The 22,640-nt window shown below is 42.5% G+C and overlaps 2 protein-coding genes across 3 annotated transcripts; both read left to right on the forward strand.

Annotated features, from left to right (window-relative positions):
* Positions 1 to 1,188: 1,188 nt before the first annotated feature.
* th (tyrosine hydroxylase) lies at positions 1,189 to 9,542 on the forward strand. Its single transcript, XM_050073146.1, has 13 exons — positions 1,189 to 1,356; positions 1,817 to 2,020; positions 2,893 to 3,067; positions 3,172 to 3,260; positions 3,380 to 3,447; positions 3,551 to 3,601; positions 4,253 to 4,398; positions 4,559 to 4,694; positions 6,086 to 6,155; positions 6,242 to 6,298; positions 7,749 to 7,844; positions 7,963 to 8,096; positions 8,710 to 9,542. The coding sequence occupies exons 1-13, from the start codon at positions 1,273 to 1,275 to the stop codon at positions 8,867 to 8,869; spliced, it is 1,470 nt and encodes a 489-aa protein (XP_049929103.1). The 5' UTR covers positions 1,189 to 1,272; the 3' UTR covers positions 8,870 to 9,542.
* Positions 9,543 to 11,167: 1,625 nt separating this feature from the next.
* Positions 11,168 to 19,273, forward strand: igf2b (insulin-like growth factor 2b). 2 transcript variants are annotated; one of them, XM_050072976.1, is made up of 4 exons: positions 11,168 to 11,374; positions 12,286 to 12,436; positions 14,056 to 14,237; positions 15,700 to 19,273. In XM_050072976.1, the coding sequence occupies exons 1-4, from the start codon at positions 11,300 to 11,302 to the stop codon at positions 15,937 to 15,939; spliced, it is 648 nt and encodes a 215-aa protein (XP_049928933.1). In that variant the 5' UTR covers positions 11,168 to 11,299; the 3' UTR covers positions 15,940 to 19,273. The 2 variants fall into 2 exon arrangements, with proteins under 2 accessions (XP_049928933.1, XP_049928934.1); XM_050072977.1 differs by lacking the exon at positions 11,168 to 11,374 and adding an exon at positions 11,460 to 12,031.
* Positions 19,274 to 22,640: the final 3,367 nt, after the last annotated feature.

The raw sequence follows: 22,640 nt of genomic DNA on the forward strand, positions 1-22,640 counted from the left end.
AGGCCAAGATAAAGAGAAAAAACACACAACATGGCTTTATTTCTAAAGATACACCAATTTACTCTGTTTCCATGCAGAAAACAGGCTTAAACAAGGTGGAAAGGTGGTTTCTATCTCATTGTCTGTTTGCTTTATCTTCCTCTCTTCATACTTACTCTGTCGGCCCCTAATAAAGGACGGAACCGCCGTTGTCTGTGCCCGGGGCTACATCAGTGCTCTTTAGCATTTCCAGCCTGTGTGTTCAGGCTGGGGGAAGAGTCACACTGGGGCCCATTTGCCTTCTCTGCACCCATGCAAGGTTGCTGCTGTGGCAGCATGTGGCCAGAGATCCACAGATAATCCTTTTATCTCTGCTCGCTGGTGGGCACCGTACATCACTTCACAATCATGTTAACCACCAAAGTCCTCAGCCAAAAGCGCTACAAATTCACTTGATGTGGTTGTTGCTGAGGTAGAGAAACAGACAGAGTGGCCTAAACAGGAAAACAACGTGTTGTTCTCTCTTTCCTTGTTGTATGTGTGTGTGTGTGTGTGTGTGTGTGTGTGTTCCCACAGTCAAATCTAATTTGTGCAGAGCTGTGCAGATTGGATTGAGCTGATAAAGTGACTTAATTTTCCACAGTTGACTTTTCTCTTGTCTAACCTTTATGTAAAACCCTGAGGTAAAAGCTTTGATTATTCTTTAAAGATGACAAGTGTATTCAGCTGGTGCTTTTAACCACACAACTGTTAATCAAATAGGCCTAAATTTGTATTACGACAGAAACTTTTAAAAATATAATTCCATATATTTATTGTGTTGGAAAGACACTAAACAATATCAAGAACTTGTGCATGTTTATATAAATCATGACTAGTATTGAAATGTTCCTAAATGTATTAATTCAAAATGTTGCAGATTGCATTTTTGAAGATCACTGAAAATGTGTGAAACATGAGAAGAATCTTCCCTGTTTCAACTTAAATTCTGTGTGTGTGTGTGTGTGTGTGTGTGTGTGTGTACGCGTGGGTAGGCTTCACAAAAGGTCATATTTACTGTATATAGGCTCCAAGTTGGGATGTGGCCTCTGCGCATTGATTGATTACAGCGGGATTAGCGTGTTTGACGTCAGAAACTGCAAACAAATTACCCCATAAAAAGAGGGAACCTGTGTGGGAGAAAAAAAAAAAGGAAAAGCTCCCGGCGCACAGCACAGCTTGAGAGGTCTCTGTCACTTCAGTCACACTTCAACACGCATACAAAGACAACACAGAAGACTTCTGCGCCTGAAGATGCCCCTTTCAAGCAGCTCCACGTCCTCCACAAAGAGCATCCGCAGAGCAGCATCCGAGTTGGAGAGGTCCGACTCCATCACGGTAAGGCATACAGACACGTTCAAACCAGCCATTAAAAAAAAAGATTTCGTTATAATCAGCAATTTATAACTGTGTTACTAGTGATATGTCGAAATTCTAACCAAAAGGTCATAAAAAATCTGTTGGATTGCGCGCAGAGCGGTGGCGAGGTGGCCATTACGCAGCTGCGGTGCCTGATGCGCACTATATTTACATAGCGAAAAACATATAGCAGTTAACAGCTAACAACAGCTAAAATGTGTGCTGTGACAGCTACTCAGATTTAGCTGTGTCATAGGTTTACCTTGACTGCATTGCTGTTCTAATGCGCATTTGGAGATGTAAGACGCTCCCATCAAATACCCAAAGAGATATCCAACAGGTGAGAAAGCAACAGTTTCCCCGCTGTTATGATGTGTCTGCTCTGATAGTTAAATCAAAAACATGTGCAGCACACACTTTGGTTTCTCTTTTGAAACAGTCTCCAAGATTCCTCGGCAGGCGGCAAAGCTTGATCGAGGACGCGCGCAAGGAGAGGGAAGCCGCCGCTGCAGCGGCAGAGGCTGCAGAGGCCAGTGAGCAGATAGTGTTTGAGGAGGACAATGGGAAAGCACTGCTCAACCTCTTCTTCACTTTAAGAAGCTCCAAGTCGCCTGCACTGTCGCGGACACTCAAAGTGTTTGAGGTATGTTACAAAAAAAGTGTATTTGAGATGCAAAAATTGGGGAGAAAATGTCCAGTTGAAAAATGAAAAGTTGTAAAGAATGAGATAATTTCTAAAAACCTGTTTTTGTATTTTCTGTCCACTTGGAAAGAATGCGGTCATAAACGTATATTTATATATTAATATGCTCATGACTTTCTCGCTCTCTGAAAGCCACCAATTCTGTACTAATAAATGTTAAGTTGAGTGGATTTTGGCACAAATTGCCTGCAGCCTTTTTTTCCATTAGATAATTAGTCTCTTAGTCTCTTCTTTTTCAAAGGATCCCTTACTAGAAAGTGTTACCTAAACAGGTTTCGGAGGATAAACATGCTTTAAGGCATATTATATCCTATATGCTGTGTCATTTACTGAGAGATATACTATAGGCAAGTGCATCGTATTTACTGAACACTGATATCTGATCATCTGTTGGACAAAATGATCTCTAAGGCTCAGTCAGATTTAGCTTGGATGGCAATATGGTCTTTTTAAAATTAAAAAAAACCTCTCTTGGGGGGTGGTGACGAGGAAGCATAGCCAAACTGATGTCATTTTCAACTCCTCTCCATTTCATAGATATTTAAGTACTACTGTTAATGTAGAGTTAAAACAATCTTGCAATGTTTAGCCTGATATTATACAAGATTATGCACATTTGTCCTTGTCATTCAGCTAAAAACCATGTTAGAAGGACCTCCAGACACATTTCATTTTAGAGACTGTTCCACATTTTATATGGGTGTGCTTGTCTCAGATACTATGGCCAAAACTGCATCCCACCCTTGTCATACTTTGAATGTAATCCAGCACAGCTGCGGGAGTCACATTTCACTGTGTTGACTGTATTTCAGACATTTGAAGCTAAGATTCATCATTTGGAGACCCGACCATGCCGGAAGCTCAAGGACAACCTGGAAGGCCTGGAGTACTTTGTTCGCTGTGAGGTGCATCTCTCAGACGTCGGTACTCTTATCAGCTCCCTCAAGAGGAACGCAGAGGATGTTAAAACCACCAAAGAAGTCAAATGTAACACCCCCTGTTTTCTGCTTTTATAAGACAAAATTTGAGAGGTAATAAAAAAAAAAAAACAGTAGTGAACTTAATGTGGCCATCTGTTTTCTCTCTTCTAGTTCATTGGTTCCCAAAGAAAATAGCAGATTTAGACAGATGTCATCATCTGGTCACAAAATTTGATCCAGACTTGGACCAGGACCATCCTGTGAGTAACCACTTTTCCAGTATGATGAGAATTGTTATTGTTAGGCCGGTTATGTTGTTGGACCAATATGTCATTACACAGAAAATGTGATCAGAGTTTGATATATTTGATTTGAACAGGGCTACACAGACCCTGTTTACAGACAGAGGAGGAAGATGATTGGAGACATCGCCTTCAGATACAGACAGTGAGATACAGTCCTTGTCCTAAATGCTTCACAGACATCCATAACAAAAAGAGACAAAAAAATGATACTTGATTATTCCTGATGCATCTCTGTTTGTCCTCAGTGGGCAGTCGATTCCCAGAGTGGAGTACACGGAGGAGGAGATTGGCACGTGGTAAGGGCACGCTCGTTTAAAATGCACTTAATGTGAAAATCTACACCACCAAGCATGAAATCAAAGTTTACACTGAATACAAATCATCGCTTGTTTTTCAAACGAGCAGTTTGACCTTCCTGCTGTTTGAATATCAAAGCATCGTTGTGTCCGTTCACCACCCACTGAGGCAGCTTCATCTCCTTTCTGAGACAGTCGGACACGATTTGTCTCTGATGGGTATTTTGCGTGAATTAGTTACAGATGGAGGCAGTTCTAGATGTGCCGGCTTGAGCTCGTCTGAGCACAAAATTTATCAGAGAAGGGGAAACAAATGATTTGACAGGAATAGTTTACAAGTTGGTGGGATTTCACTTGTATCATTAATTTTGCTTGGACAGTTTTGGCCAAAAGAAAAGTAATCTCCAAAGATGTATGACTCAGTGCTTTACAAAAGAGTCAAAAGACATTTATAGAAAATATAGATAAGCTGCATGTAAACAAAACAAGAGAATAAAAATCACAGTGCAGAACAAGGTATAAATGAACAGTCCCAAGTTTATGTTTAAGATGACCTTTGACAGGGTCTTTATACTGTTTTATGCTTTTGTTTGAAAATCTCAATTATTATGTAACTGCTACTGTATTGTAATTATTGTAATCTGTAATTAGGAGAGAAGTCTACTCAACTCTGAGGGACTTGTACAGCACCCATGCCTGCAGTGAATACCTCGAGGCCTTCCATCTGCTGGAAAGGCATTGTGGGTACAGTCCAGACAACATTCCCCAGCTGGAAGACGTGTCACACTTCCTCAAAGGTAATGACGGGATAAGAGACAATGAACAAATGTTTGGTGAACACACTCTCCATCAACCGAGGGTTTGATTCTCTCCTTGTGTCTCTTTATCTCCCACCTCTTGAACCCACACAAACACACACACACACACACACACACACACACACACATACGCACACAGAGCGTACAGGGTTCCTGCTGCGTCCAGTGGCAGGTCTGCTCTCAGCCAGAGATTTCCTGACCAGTTTGGCATTCCGGGTGTTCCAGTGCACCCAGTACATCCGACACGCCTCCTCCCCTATGCACTCCCCAGAGCCGTGAGTACGACTGTGACTCCTCTCGCTTTGCTCACAATGTTAAATCCCATCACATATTTCAGGCTACTGCCATCAAAATGTATGTGATATCAATGTCTCAGCAATAATGGTGACTAAATCTCCATAAGCCTCCCATCCTTCAGTCACTGGTGTTTGTTCCTTATTAGTCTGTCCTTCACTCTGACTCTTACGTGTAATTCAGCTTAATGAAACTATACTGCAATGTCATTTTGATAGAAAAAAAAGGAAAGAAAGCAAACAAATAAAAAATGATTATTGAGGTTAAAAGATGATACTTAAAATAACTAAAAAAGCACTCGGAGAGCGCAGACCTCCGCCAAGCAGCTCGGATTTCCCGCCATTTTGTTATTTTATCCACTTCGCTTCAACCGATCACCACCAACATTTTATCACCTGTTCCTTGTGCCATTATCAACCTTGATGAAAATTTCAGCAAAATCCGTTCAGAACTTTTTGAGTTATTTTGCAGACAAACAAACAAACAAACAGAAAAAAAAAGACCAACGCCAGCGAAAACATAACCTCCTTGGCGGAGGTAACAACATTTTCCAGCATAAGTGTTTTAGTCAGATGACAACTTATTTTAAGACGGTGGTCAAAATCAGAAACATTTTGACATTTTCCAGGAGGATAGAATTATAAAAAAAAGTTACAACATCTTAAATAAAACAGTTTGACCACTAAATACCAACACAACCTTTACATAAATATTTAGTTGGTTCAACTAAATTAAGTTTTTTGACATCAAAGCAAATCATGTTGGTTGTACCACATTAATTGAGTTTATCAAATAATAAAAGACTCATGGGATTTTCACAATAATGCCAGAGTTGAGACTATCTAAAAAAAATATATTTTTTAAGGTTGAACCAGTGGATTATTTTTTACAGTGTGCAATGAATTCACTGGGGGGAAAAGCAAAAATCCAAAACACAGAATAAATTGAGTCAGTAATAAGACATGTACATCAAGTTAACACTACTCTTTGATTCTGAAAAAAAATGAAAGAGAAAAACCCTCTGTTTCAATGTGTAAAAGTGAGAAAAATAAATATGAATTAAACTGGAAAAAATTGTTTTCAGTTTATATAAGGTCACTTATTGAGGAATAAAAGCAAATGCTGGATGTATGGGACAAATTAAAGTTTGTTTTTCAGTCTGCAACAAACGTCTTGTCTTCACTTCCCTTGTGTCACACTGGGCACAGAATTGTTTTTCACTCTGAAACCACTGTTTTGTAATGCGACCAGAATGAATTGCCAGTTTGGGAACTCAAAGTCTGTATTTAGTTAAATTTATCTGTGTAGGGTTTTTCAAATTTGGATCAAACATGGTTCCCAGTCGAATCTGTCTTACCCTCTCTCTCCTCAGTGACTGTGTCCATGAGCTGCTGGGCCACGTCCCCATGCTGGCTGACCGCACCTTTGCCCAATTTTCACAGGTAAGAGGGAGGAGGGGTTATAGCTTGTGTATGTCCCATGCTGTGTTATTGTGTCTTGGTAACTGTTTATTGATTATTTGCTGCAGAACCTGGGTCTGGCATCACTCGGGGCTTCAGAGGAAGATATTGAGAAACTATCCTCAGTAAGACTCTACTCCTACACCAACAGTATTTAGGGACTGTACTAAAATGATTGAGGTGGAGAGAGGGCCTGAACCTTATGTTTGACTTTTCAAAAATCAAGACCTTTCCCTTGATACAGAAATAAATTAGAACAATACACAACTAATGACTCAACTCAGCCCAGATTTCAAGCATAATATGATAAATATGGAAGTGGAAACAGAACAGCGATAGTCAAAATTATGAAGAACATAACCAGTGGGACTTTCTGTTCTCTGACGGTTCCTGCTGCTTCCTGCCAACTACTAGTAGGTTAGAGAAATTGTAAAATAAATTGCTGATGTAGAGTTTTATTTACTAATATCAAATAACAATTACTAATCATGAAATATCAATTATCAAAATAATTCAAAAATTCATTTTAAACTTTTTAAAATTCAACAAGAAAGCACCAATAATACATCACTTTAATTGGGAAATAGTGTAAGTTAATGTAAGATAATGTGATGTGTCACACACTTATAATTCCCACTTGCAAACAGTGACAAATAGGTTCCCCGTGAAGGTTTTTAAAATTAAGTTAAATTATATATTTTTTAGGTAGAGTTTGCTTCTTTATCATGAAATGGGTGTGCACAACATACTGATACAGTCAGTTAAGAATTCATTCATAAATGTTTGTTTAGGCATGTGTGGTTATCACAAAATCCCACAGCACACCTGGGTTTGCATCCACGGCACACCATTTGAGAACCACTGGCCCACGGCACACACAGAAGGCATTTTTTTGGACTTAATATTTTGATTGAACCATGCAGTTTTTAGTTTTTCAGAAAATGTAACGAGAAATCTCATAAAATATAAACTGGGGCAAGTAAAAAACTAAATACACTCCCTCCCTGCTCTCCCTGCACAATCCCTCCCGCTTTTCTGACACGCCCTCCCTCCCTGATCATTTCTGTACAGTCCATTATTTAAAATGTGTCATCAAGGGGTGAGAACCAGAAGAGCGTAAGTGACATTTTGGGTGAAAATGAGTTATATATATCAAATGGAAGTTCTTGATGAACTCTTTCTGCTGCCAACATGGTGGATTCATGATCAATTCAGAGTCAAAAACCAAACCCCCCCCCAAAAAAGAACTGAACACACTGAACTATTGGGGGCCAAAAAGGGTGCAAGGGCACTTAGTCACTGAAAAATATATATTTTTTTAATAAATGTCAAAATTGATCATTGAGTATATTGTCATCCACGTGTTTTAGTCTATTAGTTTCAGTATTAAAGATTTAATTCAGTAAACAAAGGCGGGGCAAAGTACGGTCATTTTTGGTTTGGGCTGTCCTGTAAAGTTGGTCAGATGCGATTAATGGCCCTCTGGTTCTCACACCCTCATATAAATCATGATTTAATTGTCCAGCCCAGTGTCCTTATTTTTCACAGTCACTCTCTTGATGTTTTCCCCATCAGCTGTACTGGTTCACCGTCGAGTATGGCTTATGTAAACAGAATGGTGAGGTGAAGGCTTACGGTGCCGGACTGCTCTCCTCATACGGAGAGCTTGTGGTGCGTCCCAGCATGTTCCCTCTGCTCTCTGCTTGAAGTTATATACAAAAAAATGCACCATCACAGCCAACTGAGCTGTCAGCTAACCCTCCACCTTTTTCTTTCAACTTAAATCCAGCACTCACTGTCTGACGAACCAGAGACCAGGGAGTTTGACCCCGAGTCCGCAGCCGTGCAGCCCTATCAGGACCAGACGTACCAACCTGTCTACTTTGTTTCTGAGAGTTTTTCAGATGCCAAGGAGAAATTCAGGTGATTTTTTGTTTGGACCCACATGCAAATACACAAGAACAAACAGAGACAGAGAGAAGAAAGAAAAAACAAAAAGAGAAAGAGAGAGGGGTTATGTAAGGACAAGGTCAGAGAACAGCCAGCCAACCCCTGAGGCCACAAACTTTTGTAGGTCAGCCATAGCAGCCAGAAGACAGCTGTTACTAATGTGGCTTTTCTTACCAAGGCAAAACGCTGCAGTTTTATTTGGCAAACAGATCAAATGTTGCCCTGCAAAACAAGTAGCTTTAGTGAATGTTTTGACAGCATTTGGTCTTTGGTAGAATACAGCACATGACATCCCTGCCACACTGGATGAGGTAAATATCAACATGGTAATGTTTGTGAAAGCATAGTAAATATGAAACAGAGTTCATTATAAACATCTTTAGAGTGTTTCTGATTTGGTGCTGATACATGCGGAACGTCCCTGTCTCTATTAGGTGTATAAATGCATAAAGAACAGAACAAACCACATTTGGGGGGCTTTTTCTGGTCATTTAAAGGGACGTTTCAACCAATATAGTGAAATATTTGGGTCTACCTCACCTTTGACTTCTTAAATCTTACTTTTTTGTTTTATATCTTTAACAAGGGAGTACGTTGGCGGCATCAAGCGTCCCTTCTCTGTGAGGTTTGACCCATACACCAGCAGTATTGAGGTGCTGGACAACCCGCTGAAGATCCAAGGAGGCCTGGAGGGTGTGAAGGACGAGCTCAAGGTGCTGACAGATGCCCTCAGTGTCTTGTCATGATGACGCACCAGCCTGCATCCACCCCTATCTGCTCCCTCTCCACTACGCTCTGAGACGTCCCACGTGTGATCCAGACAAATGTGTTCCTATTTCTGTGCTGTACCTCCACTATGATGCCGTTTCATGATGAGTTGTCGCTTGCTGTCGCTGGCTGGTTGGCCAGTTAGGTTGCAACCTTTAAAACCTCAATACGCAGCACAGGCAAAGTTTCCAAAGATGCTTTAACGCCTTGCTGGGTATGGATCCATTTAAGAAACGATGGGGTTTTCACCGACTGCACCATTCATGCTTTTTAAGCATAAAAATGTGTTGTTTGAGATGATATATGTCAAAATCTGAACCAAAATCAAGAGGGAACTGTGATAATGAATGTATAAAAAAAGAACTAAATGGATATGGTATAATTATTTTAAAATCAAATAAACACAATAGTAAAAAAAGATGAAAGTGTATATTTAAATCACATTTATTTTATTTAAATAAAACAAATATCTTTGCTGTGTTAAAAGCTTTATTTTCCAAATATGTGAATTCTGTATTTGAGTATCAGCTCTGATGATTTATCTAGTTTTATGCTGTTTTTGTCCCGCAGTGTGTAAGCGTAATAAAAGAAACATTAAAACACACTTTCCATGTAATGTATTGTTGAATACTATTAGAAAAAAAGAATCTATCAAACAATAAAGAATTGCAAACTAACATTTTGCTGTCATGTTTACACATTTCATAAATGTTTAAGTCCTGCAACTCCTGAGAAATATATAAATCATGTACATATATTTCATGATAATCTGTTCATCTCATGTCTGACCACACAAAAACATTACGCACCCCATTTCATGCCACATAATAGCTAACATTTGTCTACCACAAGAGGGGGCAGTCCAGCAGGGTGTACCTGCCTGATCTTAAAATCACAGCACATTCTTATTGAGCCTGTTCGAGGAATAAATCTCCTTAATGCTCTCCTCCTGCCTGAAACCACAATGGGCTATTTTGAAACTTTATTTTATGTTAAAAACAAGCTAATAAACATTTCAATGAAAAGAAACTCTGGAGAAGTGTATGGGAAAGCAACAGAAATATAGATAATTAAATCAAGTGTGGTAGCCTGTTTGTTAGCATTTAAATTAATGTTGCATGACCAACACTTAAATTAATAATACAGATACATAAACTAATGGTGCAAGCTCATCCTGCACCAAAGGGGATCTAATTTATGTGTGTTATTTGGGGACAACAGATAAAAGTATTGTTTAAGATTATTGACATAATGAAAGTTTTAATGTTGAATTTATTTTGAAAGGACAAAGTGTGGGGAGTTTGACCGGGCAGAGCTCTGTCCGGCAACGCACACTGATGCCCCCCAACCTGCTGCAAGCTGGGAGACAAACAAGCGGAGGTTCACTATCCGGACCACTAGGTGTCAGTCTGAGTCTGGAGACATGTCTGGGTCCTTACCTCCTGCAGAAGCCACACTTATATAAGGGAACCCTCATTCAGTTTTATAAAGATTAAGAAACAGCTTATTTTTATGTATAATCACATGCACTTGTGTCTGTTGTGAAGATGCATGTGCAACACCTGGATGAGTTTTTTTTTTCTTGACTTACCTGTCTGTTTTTCAGACTTTAAACACTGTGAGTGGTGCATTGATTAGTTATAATAGAGCAATAATTACTATTATTTTTTTGTTTATAAGCAACCAAATGTGTCTTCATCATATGATGCAGCTTTGACAGAGACCAAAGGCTCTGACACCTCTGCATCTGTCAGTCACTGCTGCTGTTGCTGCATCATCCACCCTCCTTCAGGTGGGATAACCTTAAAGTAACCAGCATCCACTCCGTCACTTTTGACCCCGGTGACTTCATCCACACCTGAGTCAGAGGAAAGCCGCAGTCCCTGGCCACACTGCTCCCACTCTGAATAGTTAATCTTAATTACAGCAGGGCGGAGACATTGACATTTTTCTTGGAGTCTGAGGAATTACGTCTATTCTTGTTCAGTCTGCGTCCCGTGTGTAAACATTGTGATTGTAGGTTACAGTGCGTAAACGTGGAAAATGCCTATGGAATCGTTCCATATTTTGTGACTCTCACTCTCTCCCTCTCTTTCTCTTTTTTGGTTTTGCTCCCTTTAAGCACTTTTCCATAAAACGTCTCTGGATAATTTTTTTTTTTTTTTTTTTTTTTTTTTTTTTACCAGCCGTGAAGAGGAGGAGCGAGGGGGTGGGGTGTGGGTGTAAGGGGCGTGTTTTGGTATATATTGAGAAGAACTGAGAAGTTTTGCCTGTCGCCTGGTCTTTGGGACAGCAGCCTCTCACACATCATCTCTATAGCCGCACCAACTGGGAAACTAACTCACCTGCAATCTCTCCAACCAAATAACCCCCCCCCCCTCCGACGTTTTTGACTACTGCCAACTGACATGGAGACCCCGCAAAGATACGGACACCACTCACTTTGCCACACCTGCCGGAGAACGGAGAGCAGCAGAATGAAGGTAACCAGAGGGAACAAATAGTTTTATACTCTCCGGTTGTGCTGCGCGGGTATTGAAAGACCTCTGGCGGAGGTTTAACCATGTTTTCTTGGCTTCTTTTTTTAAAGTGAGACAACCGCTTCGGGCTGAGCAGATGCATTCATCGCATCATTTTTTTGTGCAGTATTTGCAACCGGACATCTCTTTTAATTTGCATGCAACAGAGAAAGTTCAAGATGCACAAATGACATGGAGTGCGTCTGAAGCTTTGAAGCATTTGTGCAACAGGTTACCTAATAGGATAGAAGAAGAGAAAGAGTTGAGAGGTATTTTTTTTAAATTCTTCTCCCCGTCTGGATGGTGGTGCCGTTCGCTGGACTCGGAGCAAACAGCTGGTCTTTTTGTCGGCAGATAGGGGGCGGTAGGTCTGAGGGTCAGTGAGCTCACCACAGGGTGAGCAAGGGGAAAATATATGCTGAGTATGGCTTTTCAGATAGTTAACTATCGAGCAGCCGGTCTTGCAACTTCTGGGGAGTTGTGTAAGAGTGTGTGCGCCGGAGATACCGTCTACTTTTTTTCCTCCAGAATAAGCACTTCTCTCAGGTGCAACACGGTGACAGCGGCCGATAACAGTCGGAGGGGGAGAAAGTGCACATTTGGCATCATTTGTCTCACGCAGTAGGCCTTTTTTCTCCTTTAGTAGGTCAATACACATTTAATGCATTTAACTCTGGGAGTCGTACATGTTGTCCGAGCATGCAAATGTACGCGTAAAGAGTGGATCCTCTTATATCACACTGAAAGGCAACATCTGGCTGTCATCTGAGATTTATTTTCAAATGTCATCACTTCTAAATTTGTGTGGTTGCATTTGTTTATCCGGTGCTTTACTCTACAATGTGTGTGTGTGTTTTGTGTGTGTGTGTCTGCAGGTCAAGAAGATGTCCTCGTCCAGTCGCGCGCTGCTGTTTGCACTGGCCCTAACGCTCTACGTTGTGGAAATAGCGTCGGCAGAGACGCTGTGTGGGGGAGAGCTGGTGGATGCGCTGCAGTTCGTCTGTGAAGACAGAGGCTTCTATTTCAGTAGGTTTCCAACCCTGCACAAGTTTTTGCACAACGAGCTGCACGATTTAAAAAAAAATATGTCTCTCTGTTGTTCGTTTGCGCACATCTGTTTGGATAGCTGAGACTATATCGCTCTGTCTGTGGCTGTGTGGTATGCGTGTTTGGTATTTTCTTTCTCACGCACACGCGCGCACACACACACACACACACACTGGCTGAGAGAAAGTGTGTGTGTGTGTGTGTGAGAGAGAGAGAAAGAGAGGGAGTGAGGGAGATTACAGCCAGCTGTGTGTCCCAAGACCTCGTCCAGGCTGCTCTGCTGAGTGTGCGCATTCTGCTTACAGCCCATACCTCTCATTGCATATGAAAGGCCAGCGAGCTGTGAAGGCACACACGACACAGCGCGACACAATGGGCCCTTGTTTACCAGTAAAGTAATAGCACCCCAAGAGGCATACCAGTCACCTCAGCACCAGTGTTCCCAGGCCAGGCGACCACACTGATGAGTCGGAGGAGGAGGGGGTGGGGAGGAGGAGGAGGGAGGGGAGGGGGGCTGTTTTTGATGTCAGGTTAAGAGGACGGATCATTAACATCAATTCTGATTATCGCCTCCATTGTGGCGGTGATGGGAATAGCTGTAAAGCATTACGTGAATGCGTTGTGATTTGTTGTTAATCCTCGAATGGATAAGCTTCTGTTTGCACTGTCTGTGGTGTTTGTGACATGCAAGAGTTCACCTTCCTCGGTGGCAGGGGGAAAAGATAAAGATACCATCCCGCCCCTCTGCTTTTCACCTTTGACAGACAGGCAGTGTCTTTGTATTCTGCCTGCCACTGATGCTTCCCACCAATCAGAAGGATCATTATCCAATTTAGGCCAACATAGATGAGCTCCCTCCTCCTCCACTGCTCCTTCTCCTCCCCCTGGATCACCCTCTCTTTCTCTCTCATGTTCCTCTTCCTGCAATCAAATCTAGCCTTCCCCTCTCATGAGATTTGGGCGCAGGGCTTCAAACAAGGCCTTTATTGGTCGTGGATAGTGTTCCCCTGTGCAACATGCTAACCCTCCACCCCCTCACCTTGTTCTGCTATACCTTTTTCTCCCATGTCTCTGCTCTCTTCCTCTTTTGTTTGCATTCTTCCCCTCTGTTTTGACCTCTCACACACCCTCTCTCTCTGCACTGATCCCTCTTCTCCTGTTTTCTCTACCTCTCTGCCCCTCCTCTCCTCGCTCCCTCCTCATCCTCTTTATCTCTGCTGACTTGACAAAGGACAAGGTCACTGAAGAGTTTCCATTTTATGTATTTGCTCACCCAAAGGTCTGTCTGAGAGCTCAGCTGTCTGAATCCCGCCACTCTCTTTTGGGTGTCTACAGCACGGGGTGTTTACTTGTGTATTCACTCATTAAAGGACTTCCAGATAGCCTTAATCAGATTATCCTCTACAAACAAAAAGATTTGTTGCAGTTGGTCATAGATTTCCTTTTATCCTCTTTGTTCCGTGCACTGCTATGATTGTCGAAGTAATCCTGCGAAAACAACCTCGATTCATGACTGATGCCAGTGTGTTGTGTTCTCAGGCCTTAACCCTCAACCTTCCTCGTGGCCTTTCTTCATCCCCTGTTGTGTTCCTCCTCAGGTAGGCCAACCAGCAGGGGTAGCAACCGGCGCAACCAGAACCGTGGGATCGTAGAGGAGTGTTGTTTCCGTAGCTGTGACCTCAACCTGCTGGAGCAGTACTGTGCCAAACCCGCCAAGTCCGAAAGGGACGTGTCGGCCACCTCTCTGCAGGTCATACCCGTGATGCCCGCACTAAAACCGGTACGTCTCAACAGCAACAACAACACGCCAGTATGGGAAACAGTCCTAATCCTGGTCTCTATCTGTCCTCTCCATCTCCTGTGACTCCACTCACCTCTGAGCCTCACCCCTATGTCCCTGACACCTGAGTACCTACTGAAACTCACGCAAAGACAGGTTTATCTTGTTAAAATGGTCATTGGTAAGCAGTTAGCCTCCATGCAAAGTGCTGAACATCGTGGAAAAACATGAAGACAGTTACAGCACATTATATTCCGGAAAAAGCAGAGTCATACTCGACGACTTGTGTGTGTGCGAGAGAGAAAGAGAGAGAAAGTCTGTGAGATGTTAGAGTCTGCTGGTCCGTAACAAAACAGTGTGTTCCAAGTGTGTGATTATTAGTCACGGAACAGCAATCTCCCTGACTGAAAAACTGGCATGCGTTTTGATCTGTGTGGTCAAAAACACCTGACCTGGCCAGCAGAGATTCTCCGAAATATGTCACAAACATGCAGGGAATCATCAAAGGTCTTTTCACTGCGATCACAAGACTGAGCTGTGGCTGCTGTCCAGGCCTCTTCAAATCCCTCCAACCTTCCTTTAGACAAAGCTGGAAAAGATGTTTATACTGTTTCTGCTCTGACTTGTTAGAAAATCAGTACGAGCTGTATGAGATTGCAGGTGATGTCAACAAAAGTGTTAAATAAATACTGCTAATGTCCAGAGGAAAGTAATGAACCCTCTATTTTAAATGCCAAAAAAAGAGAGAGGCTGCAAGGGAATTAGTTGGGACATGTCCCTAGTTTGTGTGGGCAGGGAGAGTTGATGGGTACAGCCTGCTCTGAGGGCCAGCTGTTCTTAGGCTATTGAGCAGGCCTGGAGTGAATGAAGGGGGATAAACACTCCTCAAGTGGCAGGACCAAAACAAGCCATTCAAATGGAGCACTGGCTACTCACGCATAAATCCTAGCTTCGCTGCTACCACTCCCACTTTGTCTCAATCTGTGGGTGCTCAGCACAACACCTAACGCTGTTTATAACAAGTTTGCTGTGTGAGAATAGAGGTTTTTTAAAATGACAATGTGTTTATGTGGCGTTTTCATCGGTCTGCGGAGGTTAGTCAGTTCAGAGGGTCGTTGGGGGAGTGACGACGTGCTCCTCATATGTATATGAGGCGAGTGACCGCCCTTCCCTTTGACAGTATGTTAAAGAGGCTGAACTAAGCACTTGTTGACAGCTTCTCTCAGTCAAGGAAACCAAAACAGGGGCAAGTTGGAGGCAAGGCGAGTCTGTTATGACGCTCAGCACTGTAAGAATGACATTTGATTTCCATTCGACTGGCCCAACAATGACCGAATGTTTTTGCAACATAAACAAGGCCTTCCTCCATTGTAATAAGCACTTGCACACTGTCTTATCACAACTAATGAACTGACTCCCTCTTTTCCCTTTTTCCTCTATTTTCGCCTGCACGCCACGATAGGAAGTCCCGAGGAAGCCGCATGTGACCGTGAAGTATTCCAAATACGAGGTGTGGCAGAGGAAGGCGGCCCAGCGGCTCCGGAGGGGTGTCCCCGCCATCCTGAGGGCCAAAAAGTTTCGGAGGCAGGCGGAGAAGATCAAAGCCCAGGAGCAGGCAGTCTTCCACAGGCCCTTGATCAGCCTGCCCAGCAAACTGCCGCCCGTCTTGCTCGCCACGGACAACTATGTCAACCACAAATGAGCCCGCTGCCAGCCCTTTGCACAGACAAGAGTTTGGAGGGAGAAAAAAAGACTAGGGGATTATAGCTTTGTCTCTGACGTCATTTCTGTGGCAGTCCTCTTTGACCTCCCCTGCCCTGTCCGAGCCCACCAATCCCTCCCCCTGCTCTCATCCACTACTTCTTGACCCCCTGGCCCTTTTCTAATGCCCCCCCTCGAAACCCAACCCACCCATCCTCCTCCGGCACACAAACATGCCTTCACATTCTTCCTGTCTGAACTCTTTCGCTCCCTCTCTCTTTCAGTCACTGACACAAAAGGCACAAACACAAACGATGAACAAAAAGTTAACAATTCGGCTGAATGCAATTCAGGTGGATCCTTAAGCAAAAGAGAAAAGGGAAGGGAGAAAAGAAGATGAAAGAGATCTGTGGTTTGCAAGTGTCAAGAGGACACCCAGCGGAATGTTTTTTTGTCCTTGTGGAAGACAACTGAGAGTGAAGAGCAGCTTGCATGAAAGAATCCATTCCACATCATTTTTTTCCTGAGGCAAAAAGAAAATCTCTGTTAGTTCTTTTTCTTATTAGTTTGCACCTCTACCTATAAAGGGACTTCCACACTGTAAGGAATTATTTTGTAAAATTAGATTCCTGTTCCAGCACCTTTTGATCACAAACAAAAAGCAGAAAAGAGTCTGCAAAATTGCACATTGCCACGGATTACGTCAAAGTAAAGAAAAAAATGGCACTATTTTTTTATGAACAATGAACGTGTAGCTTAAAAAAATGTCATGGTGCTAGCTTTGGGAATGGACTCAAAGAAGAGGTTGAAAAGCACGTTTTTTTTTTCTTTGAATGAATATTAAAACTTTCCGTTTTAAGGAAAGTGTGACTTTTGAAAAAAGGAAGATAAAGGATATGGGGGAGCTCCTGGCAGTGGCAATGTCAAGGGGGAAGTGTCACTGAGAAAAGATATGGGCTGTGTCGGCGTCTAGGCTCACAGCGAGTGCTAGCGGCTGCTCATCACTAGCTTGCCGGCATAAGCGGCAAGGGGGACCTGAGACCCAGTCCCTGTTCCTCCTGCCCCTGCCAGACACAGGGAGCAGTGTGGAGAGGACACATATGGGACACCGTGGACCGCCTGGATTGGGACAGTACTACAGTTCTGGGACAGTACTTTCTGTTTGCCATGGCTTTGCAGACTGCTCTGACAGGAAGTAACATGGCATGGACAAAGAGCAAGTGGGATAATGATGATTATATTTTATTTTGTCTTTTTTTCTGTTTTTCTTTTCATATCAATGTTTCAATGAAAAAAAAGGAAAACCCCGTCAGTTTCTGGTACCGTGACATTCCTGTTTTTCCAAGTTAGGCTTTTATTTTTGTTTCCATGGTTATGATGTTATTTTACAGTTCTAAAGAAAGGCACAAAATTTCAATTCAAAGGGAAAAAAACAGCAATAATGTCAACTAACATTTTATTTTTATTGTATATCAGTAGTATTCACATGCTTTTGCCTGAAAACAAATACTTGAATATATATATATACATCTATATATATATATAAATATAGATATATAATTAGTTTCCAGGGACGTTGTGTTATTTTCCTTTAGTCTGAGCTGTATCTTGCGTAATGAGCCGCCAAGCTTTTTTGTTTGTTTGTTGAAATACAAATAAGGGCACTGTATAAAGGCATTATTTATTTTGTTATAAAATATATTTGAAAAATTGGTCCAAATAATATACGTAGCACTGATGCTCAACTGACGGATTTATTTTGTATGATCTCTGTTTTCCAATTGGAGTTGTAAGGCTTTTTTTTGTAGATGCTTTGTACCAAAAATAATGTCTTTTTTTCTCTCTCTCTTCCTTTCTCGTTTGCCATAGTTACTTTAAATTAATATTTTAACAGCAGCATAGCCTGGATTGCTTAGGCATGTTATGTCACAGAAATAGGCACATACTCTGAATACGTTGGTCTGCATGGATTTCCGGAAGCCTGTCAGGGGTTATCTGTGAAAAAGGAAAGCATCAATGAGTGACTTTATTGTTGGAAAAAAATAACTGTTCTACATTGATTGTACTCAAACCCACTATGTTTTGAAGCCACTTTAGTATTGATGGCGGGGGAATGATCAGTCCTTCATTAAATCATGTCTTTGTAATTGTGCATGGTGTCCTATGATCTTCTAAGGAGCATCTTGCCTATGTGCCAGTGCCACTGATGTCGTGTTGGTTTTTGGGTCGTGAGGCCATAAATGTCCGGTCAGTTGTAGATTTTAGGGTTTAGCTTACATGTGACTCACACGAGTCATTGTGTCGATGCCTTAACTGGAGGTAATGATGTTGCTATGATGCTAGTAACCATCAAAGGTCACTTAAAGGTCATTGTCTATCAAGGAGAGAGCATATCATCGCTCAACACCACACTGTCTATCTGTCTGTCTGTCTATCTGTCCTTTCCTCTCTGTTTGTTAAAGACAATGCCCCTGATCGTTTCGCATCAACATTATGTATCTGTATTTGCATGGCGAGGGGTGGGGAGCGGGGTTGTTAGCCTGCCATTCACCCCTCCAACAATCTTCCAGTCATCCATCCATTATGCATTTGATGAAGGGCTATCACGCTGAACCATTTCTGAAGCACTCAGGAAAAAAACAAACAATCTATGCTCTCCAAAGGGAGAAGTGCAGTAGTTGCTGAGTGTCAGTGATAATCGTGTTGTTGAAGGGCAGCTGAGGTTGTTACCCACACCTGGCCACAATGATACAGCTCTCTGTGACAAACCACTGAAGCCCATGTCAGATACAAGGTCATTCTGTGCCACATCATAGTTTCTTCCTCTATTCTGTCATGCATCACCCATGAAATGGAGACTTAATGGATACTCGCCCTGCTGTGGTGAAGAGTCAAGCCAATACTTTATATCTTCTTTCTGTCAGAGAGATCTCAATTGTCAAGGCTGCGTCCTGTCTCTAATTATATTCTACTTCAGTTGTGCAACAAAGCAGGCAGTGCAATTATTATTATTATTATATTATTATTATTGATAATATTATTATTATATTTTCTATTTTATTCTATATTTTCCTGCTAGGACTGCATTCATTCACTATTGTAATGTTCAAACAGGCTACTCTAGTGTTCTTATGAATGGCGTGAAAGACAACCACTTCTTTTCGCTGAATATGAAGAGATACCTTGCCGAGCAATGGCAACTTTTTCTGTGTCAGTAGCTCACTCAGCCTGTGTGTATTTTATTGATTTAACCTCTGCACGCTAGAACGTCCGAAATGCACAATTCATGTACTTTCATTTTTAATATCAATAAAAAAAACATTTTATCAAACATACGATGTCTAAAAGATTTGTTCAGTGTGCTTTTGCCTGTCTCGCGGCGCCTGTTCACACTTTTCGGTGTGTTGAGCTTGAGAGCCATTTTTGAAATCTTTTTATATCAATTAATCCTTCTGTACCCTGTAAATGATTTATTAAGGCCTTGCAGAGAATCTCCAGCTGCTTTTAGCACCCTCTCTCTTCCTCTCACCCACCCTCCCCCCTCTCCCTTCTCATTTCTCTCCCTCTCTCCATCTCTTGAGTCCATGTCTGTTCCTGTCCGTCTGTCTCTGTCAGTCTGTCTCCTGCTCTGTGATAGGGCACAGTGTGCCAAAGTGGAAATCAGCACTCACAGAGTGGCGAGCAGGCTGGCCACAACTCCTCAGTCCTTCCTCTGCTGCATGCCACACTAAACCTGACCTGTTCTCACTGCCTCTGACACACCCATGCGTACATCCATCCCTCCATCCTCCAGTGGCTTGCTAACTACTGGAGCAAGCTCCACTTCAGTGGCTAAGTTTAGTAACCAACATGTCTCAAATTATCACATGCATATTCTGAAAATGGCACGACCTTTCATTGTTGACATGCATGCACATACCCACCCATGGGAAGTCTGTTACCGGGCAGATTTACAGTATAGTATCTTTGCTCCCAGAATGGAACCGTTTCAGGCACTGGGGTTATCTTGGTGCAGCAGAGTTGCTACTGAAGCTCTCTTCTCTGTTTTCGGTTGGCATCAAAGAGTTTGAACTTTACAACCAGGAGAGGCAGAAATGTTATTTCGTCTTTGGCGTTAGCGCAGTGTTCTGCCTTGCAGTGATGAGATGCACATGTGTGGCTTCTGGGAAAGTGAAGGAGCTGGTCGGCTGTCATAGAGCTCGCGTTCTGTGTTTTATGGACATAAATCGCTCAATTAAATCACCTTTGCCTGTCTCATGAAACCTTATTGCCCTACTAAGAAGTCCGTCCCCCTGCAAAAAGAGGGAAAAACACTCAGCTGGAAGTGCATGCTGTCAAAAATAGTTCATTTCTGAAGGATGGCTAGAGGCTGCACAAGTTCACACACAATTATGCACATATTGAACTGGCATGCAAACACTTGCAAATCTTCATGTACTTTCACCTCTTTCAGCGAGTGCACCATTACTCAGTTCCCTTTATTGATAAATGCATTATTAGTGCGGTGTTTCTAAAGTGTCGTTCCCAATAAAACACTTTGCTCTCACTGACTTTTTTTAACCTACTGGCAGGTGTGTGTGTGTGTGTGTGTGTGTGTGTGTGTGTGTGTGTGTGTGTGTGTGTGTTCTCAAGTAGCCGCTCTGGGACTGAGCCTGTTCCCTGCAGGTGTTTATACATAATACGAGTCTCTAGAGCTTGGTAATGAGATCAGGGACTCTCTGGTCCCCAGGGCTCATCACGTCACCTCTGTGCCTGACGGGGCAGCGTCTGGCACAACATAAGTCAACCAAAACAAGCCAAACCGGGCCACAGTGTGCCAAGACATGTACTTGTTCTCCCTGATGATTGAGATTGAAGGTTAGATCTTGTCAAGAGGTGTGGCATAGTCTAAAAAAGCCATTGTGGCAAGACAGGAGGAAATTATTTTCTCATTAACTATCTGGATTACAATGTGTTAAAGGTTAAGTTGTGTAGAAACCTTAAAAAAACTGATGTACGTGGAAGGCTGAAAAGTATTTTATTCTGGTGTTGAAGGTATGTATGTAATTTGGGTAGGTGCATTTTTAACTTGTTGTCAAATTTAAATTTACATCTGCATCTAAATGTGGAACCTGGGCATAAAATCACTATGACATTATCCTAAATAAGTAAACAATAGAAAGAGCGCAGAAATGCCACCTCAACCTAAACTGGTGGAGCCAAATAAACCATAAACCCAAACCCACGCATCCATCCCCATCAGAGAGGCCTCCTGAACTGTGGAGCGGAGTGTAGATGTGGGTGGCACAACTCTCCCAGGCCTGACATTGGAAACTGCCAAAGAGCACACTAGAGTTAGTTGTGGTTGGCCGGATGCACGGGATGCATGTAAGGCCAGGCCAACTATTGAGGCACAGGGTTTGGCAAGCCCAGACCATCACAGCCCAGCGTGGCCACACAGGCCAATTAAGACAGGCCTTCTCCTCTCCTTTCTTCTCCTCCCCTCCTCTGTGTCTCTCTCATCTCTCCCTCTCTCTTTATCTCTCACTTTCTCTCTTGTACTCCCTCTCTCTTTCTTTCCAATCCTCACAAAGCGTGCTCACACATTCCTCTTTTCCCACTTTGCCTCTCTAATTGCTGTGGACTGAAAAGAGGGATGGAGAGAGGGGAATGAGATTGAGAGAAAGAGACAGAGAGAGGGAGAATCAGAGGGAAAGGGGGTCATACCACAGAATCTCTATGGCCAGGACAAACTGTACTGGCCCCCTGGAATAGTCAAAACTCCTGTGTGTGGTGTGTATGGGCTCGAGCATCCAGCGCGCTCTCTCTGTCTCTCGTTAATTGCACCGAATTTCCTCAAATGAACCTAATTTCATAATACGAAACATAATTCAATCTACATCCTTGCATGGGCTCTGAGGTGGTTACAGCAAAGCCAGAGTATAAAGAGGGGATTGTGTTTCTTCAGTGCCCCACAAAACTATCTAATTGTTGATTCCTAATCAACCAGGAGCTGCGAGGAGGCTCTCCTAATTATGTAACCGTAGGTTCTGACATATGAAGTGGAAGTTTTCGTGGATTTTGTACAAACAGTGTGAGAGGAGGAAATGAGGGCTGGAGGTATTGGATTATTTTCTATGTTTATTTGTTTATATGGCTGAAGTTGTCATGATCATAACTCTTGAATTCTATTTGTATCACAGTTTATGATGTGCAAAATACAAGACCTGACTTTAAGAGTATAACGATGAGACAAAACAAACTATTTGGGCACACAAAAACAACTGCACAATGCCAGTGTTTGTCTTTGGTCTGTGTCTGATTGTCTCCTAAAAAGCATGCGAAGGATCCATACCGCCCACTCACACACTAAACATGGAGCACTTTGGATGCTACATTTGTAGAGTTTTGCAATTTTGAGGCTTTTGGTGTCTTTGTCAACACACCAGTGAAAGGTCAGGGATGTCAGAGACAGCGGAGCGATGTGGATGCGACAAAGACTGTATTCTGAACATGGGAAATGAGGTGGTTAAGCCATACAAAATCATAACAAAGGGGGAAGTGGTTTCCAGTGTGGTCACTGGGTCATTGCATGACAATTTCCTCTTACTGGAAAACAAGGGGGTCACAGCTTTACACTGAAATATACTCTGTGTGTGGTGCAGAGACTGCCTGGGCTATACTTATTCACAGGGGTCAAATGTTACACTCTGTGGCAGCTCA

The sequence above is a fragment of the Epinephelus moara genome, chromosome 20, assembly GCF_006386435.1.
Source record: "Epinephelus moara isolate mb chromosome 20, YSFRI_EMoa_1.0, whole genome shotgun sequence".
Lineage (NCBI taxonomy): Eukaryota > Metazoa > Chordata > Actinopteri > Perciformes > Serranidae > Epinephelus > Epinephelus moara.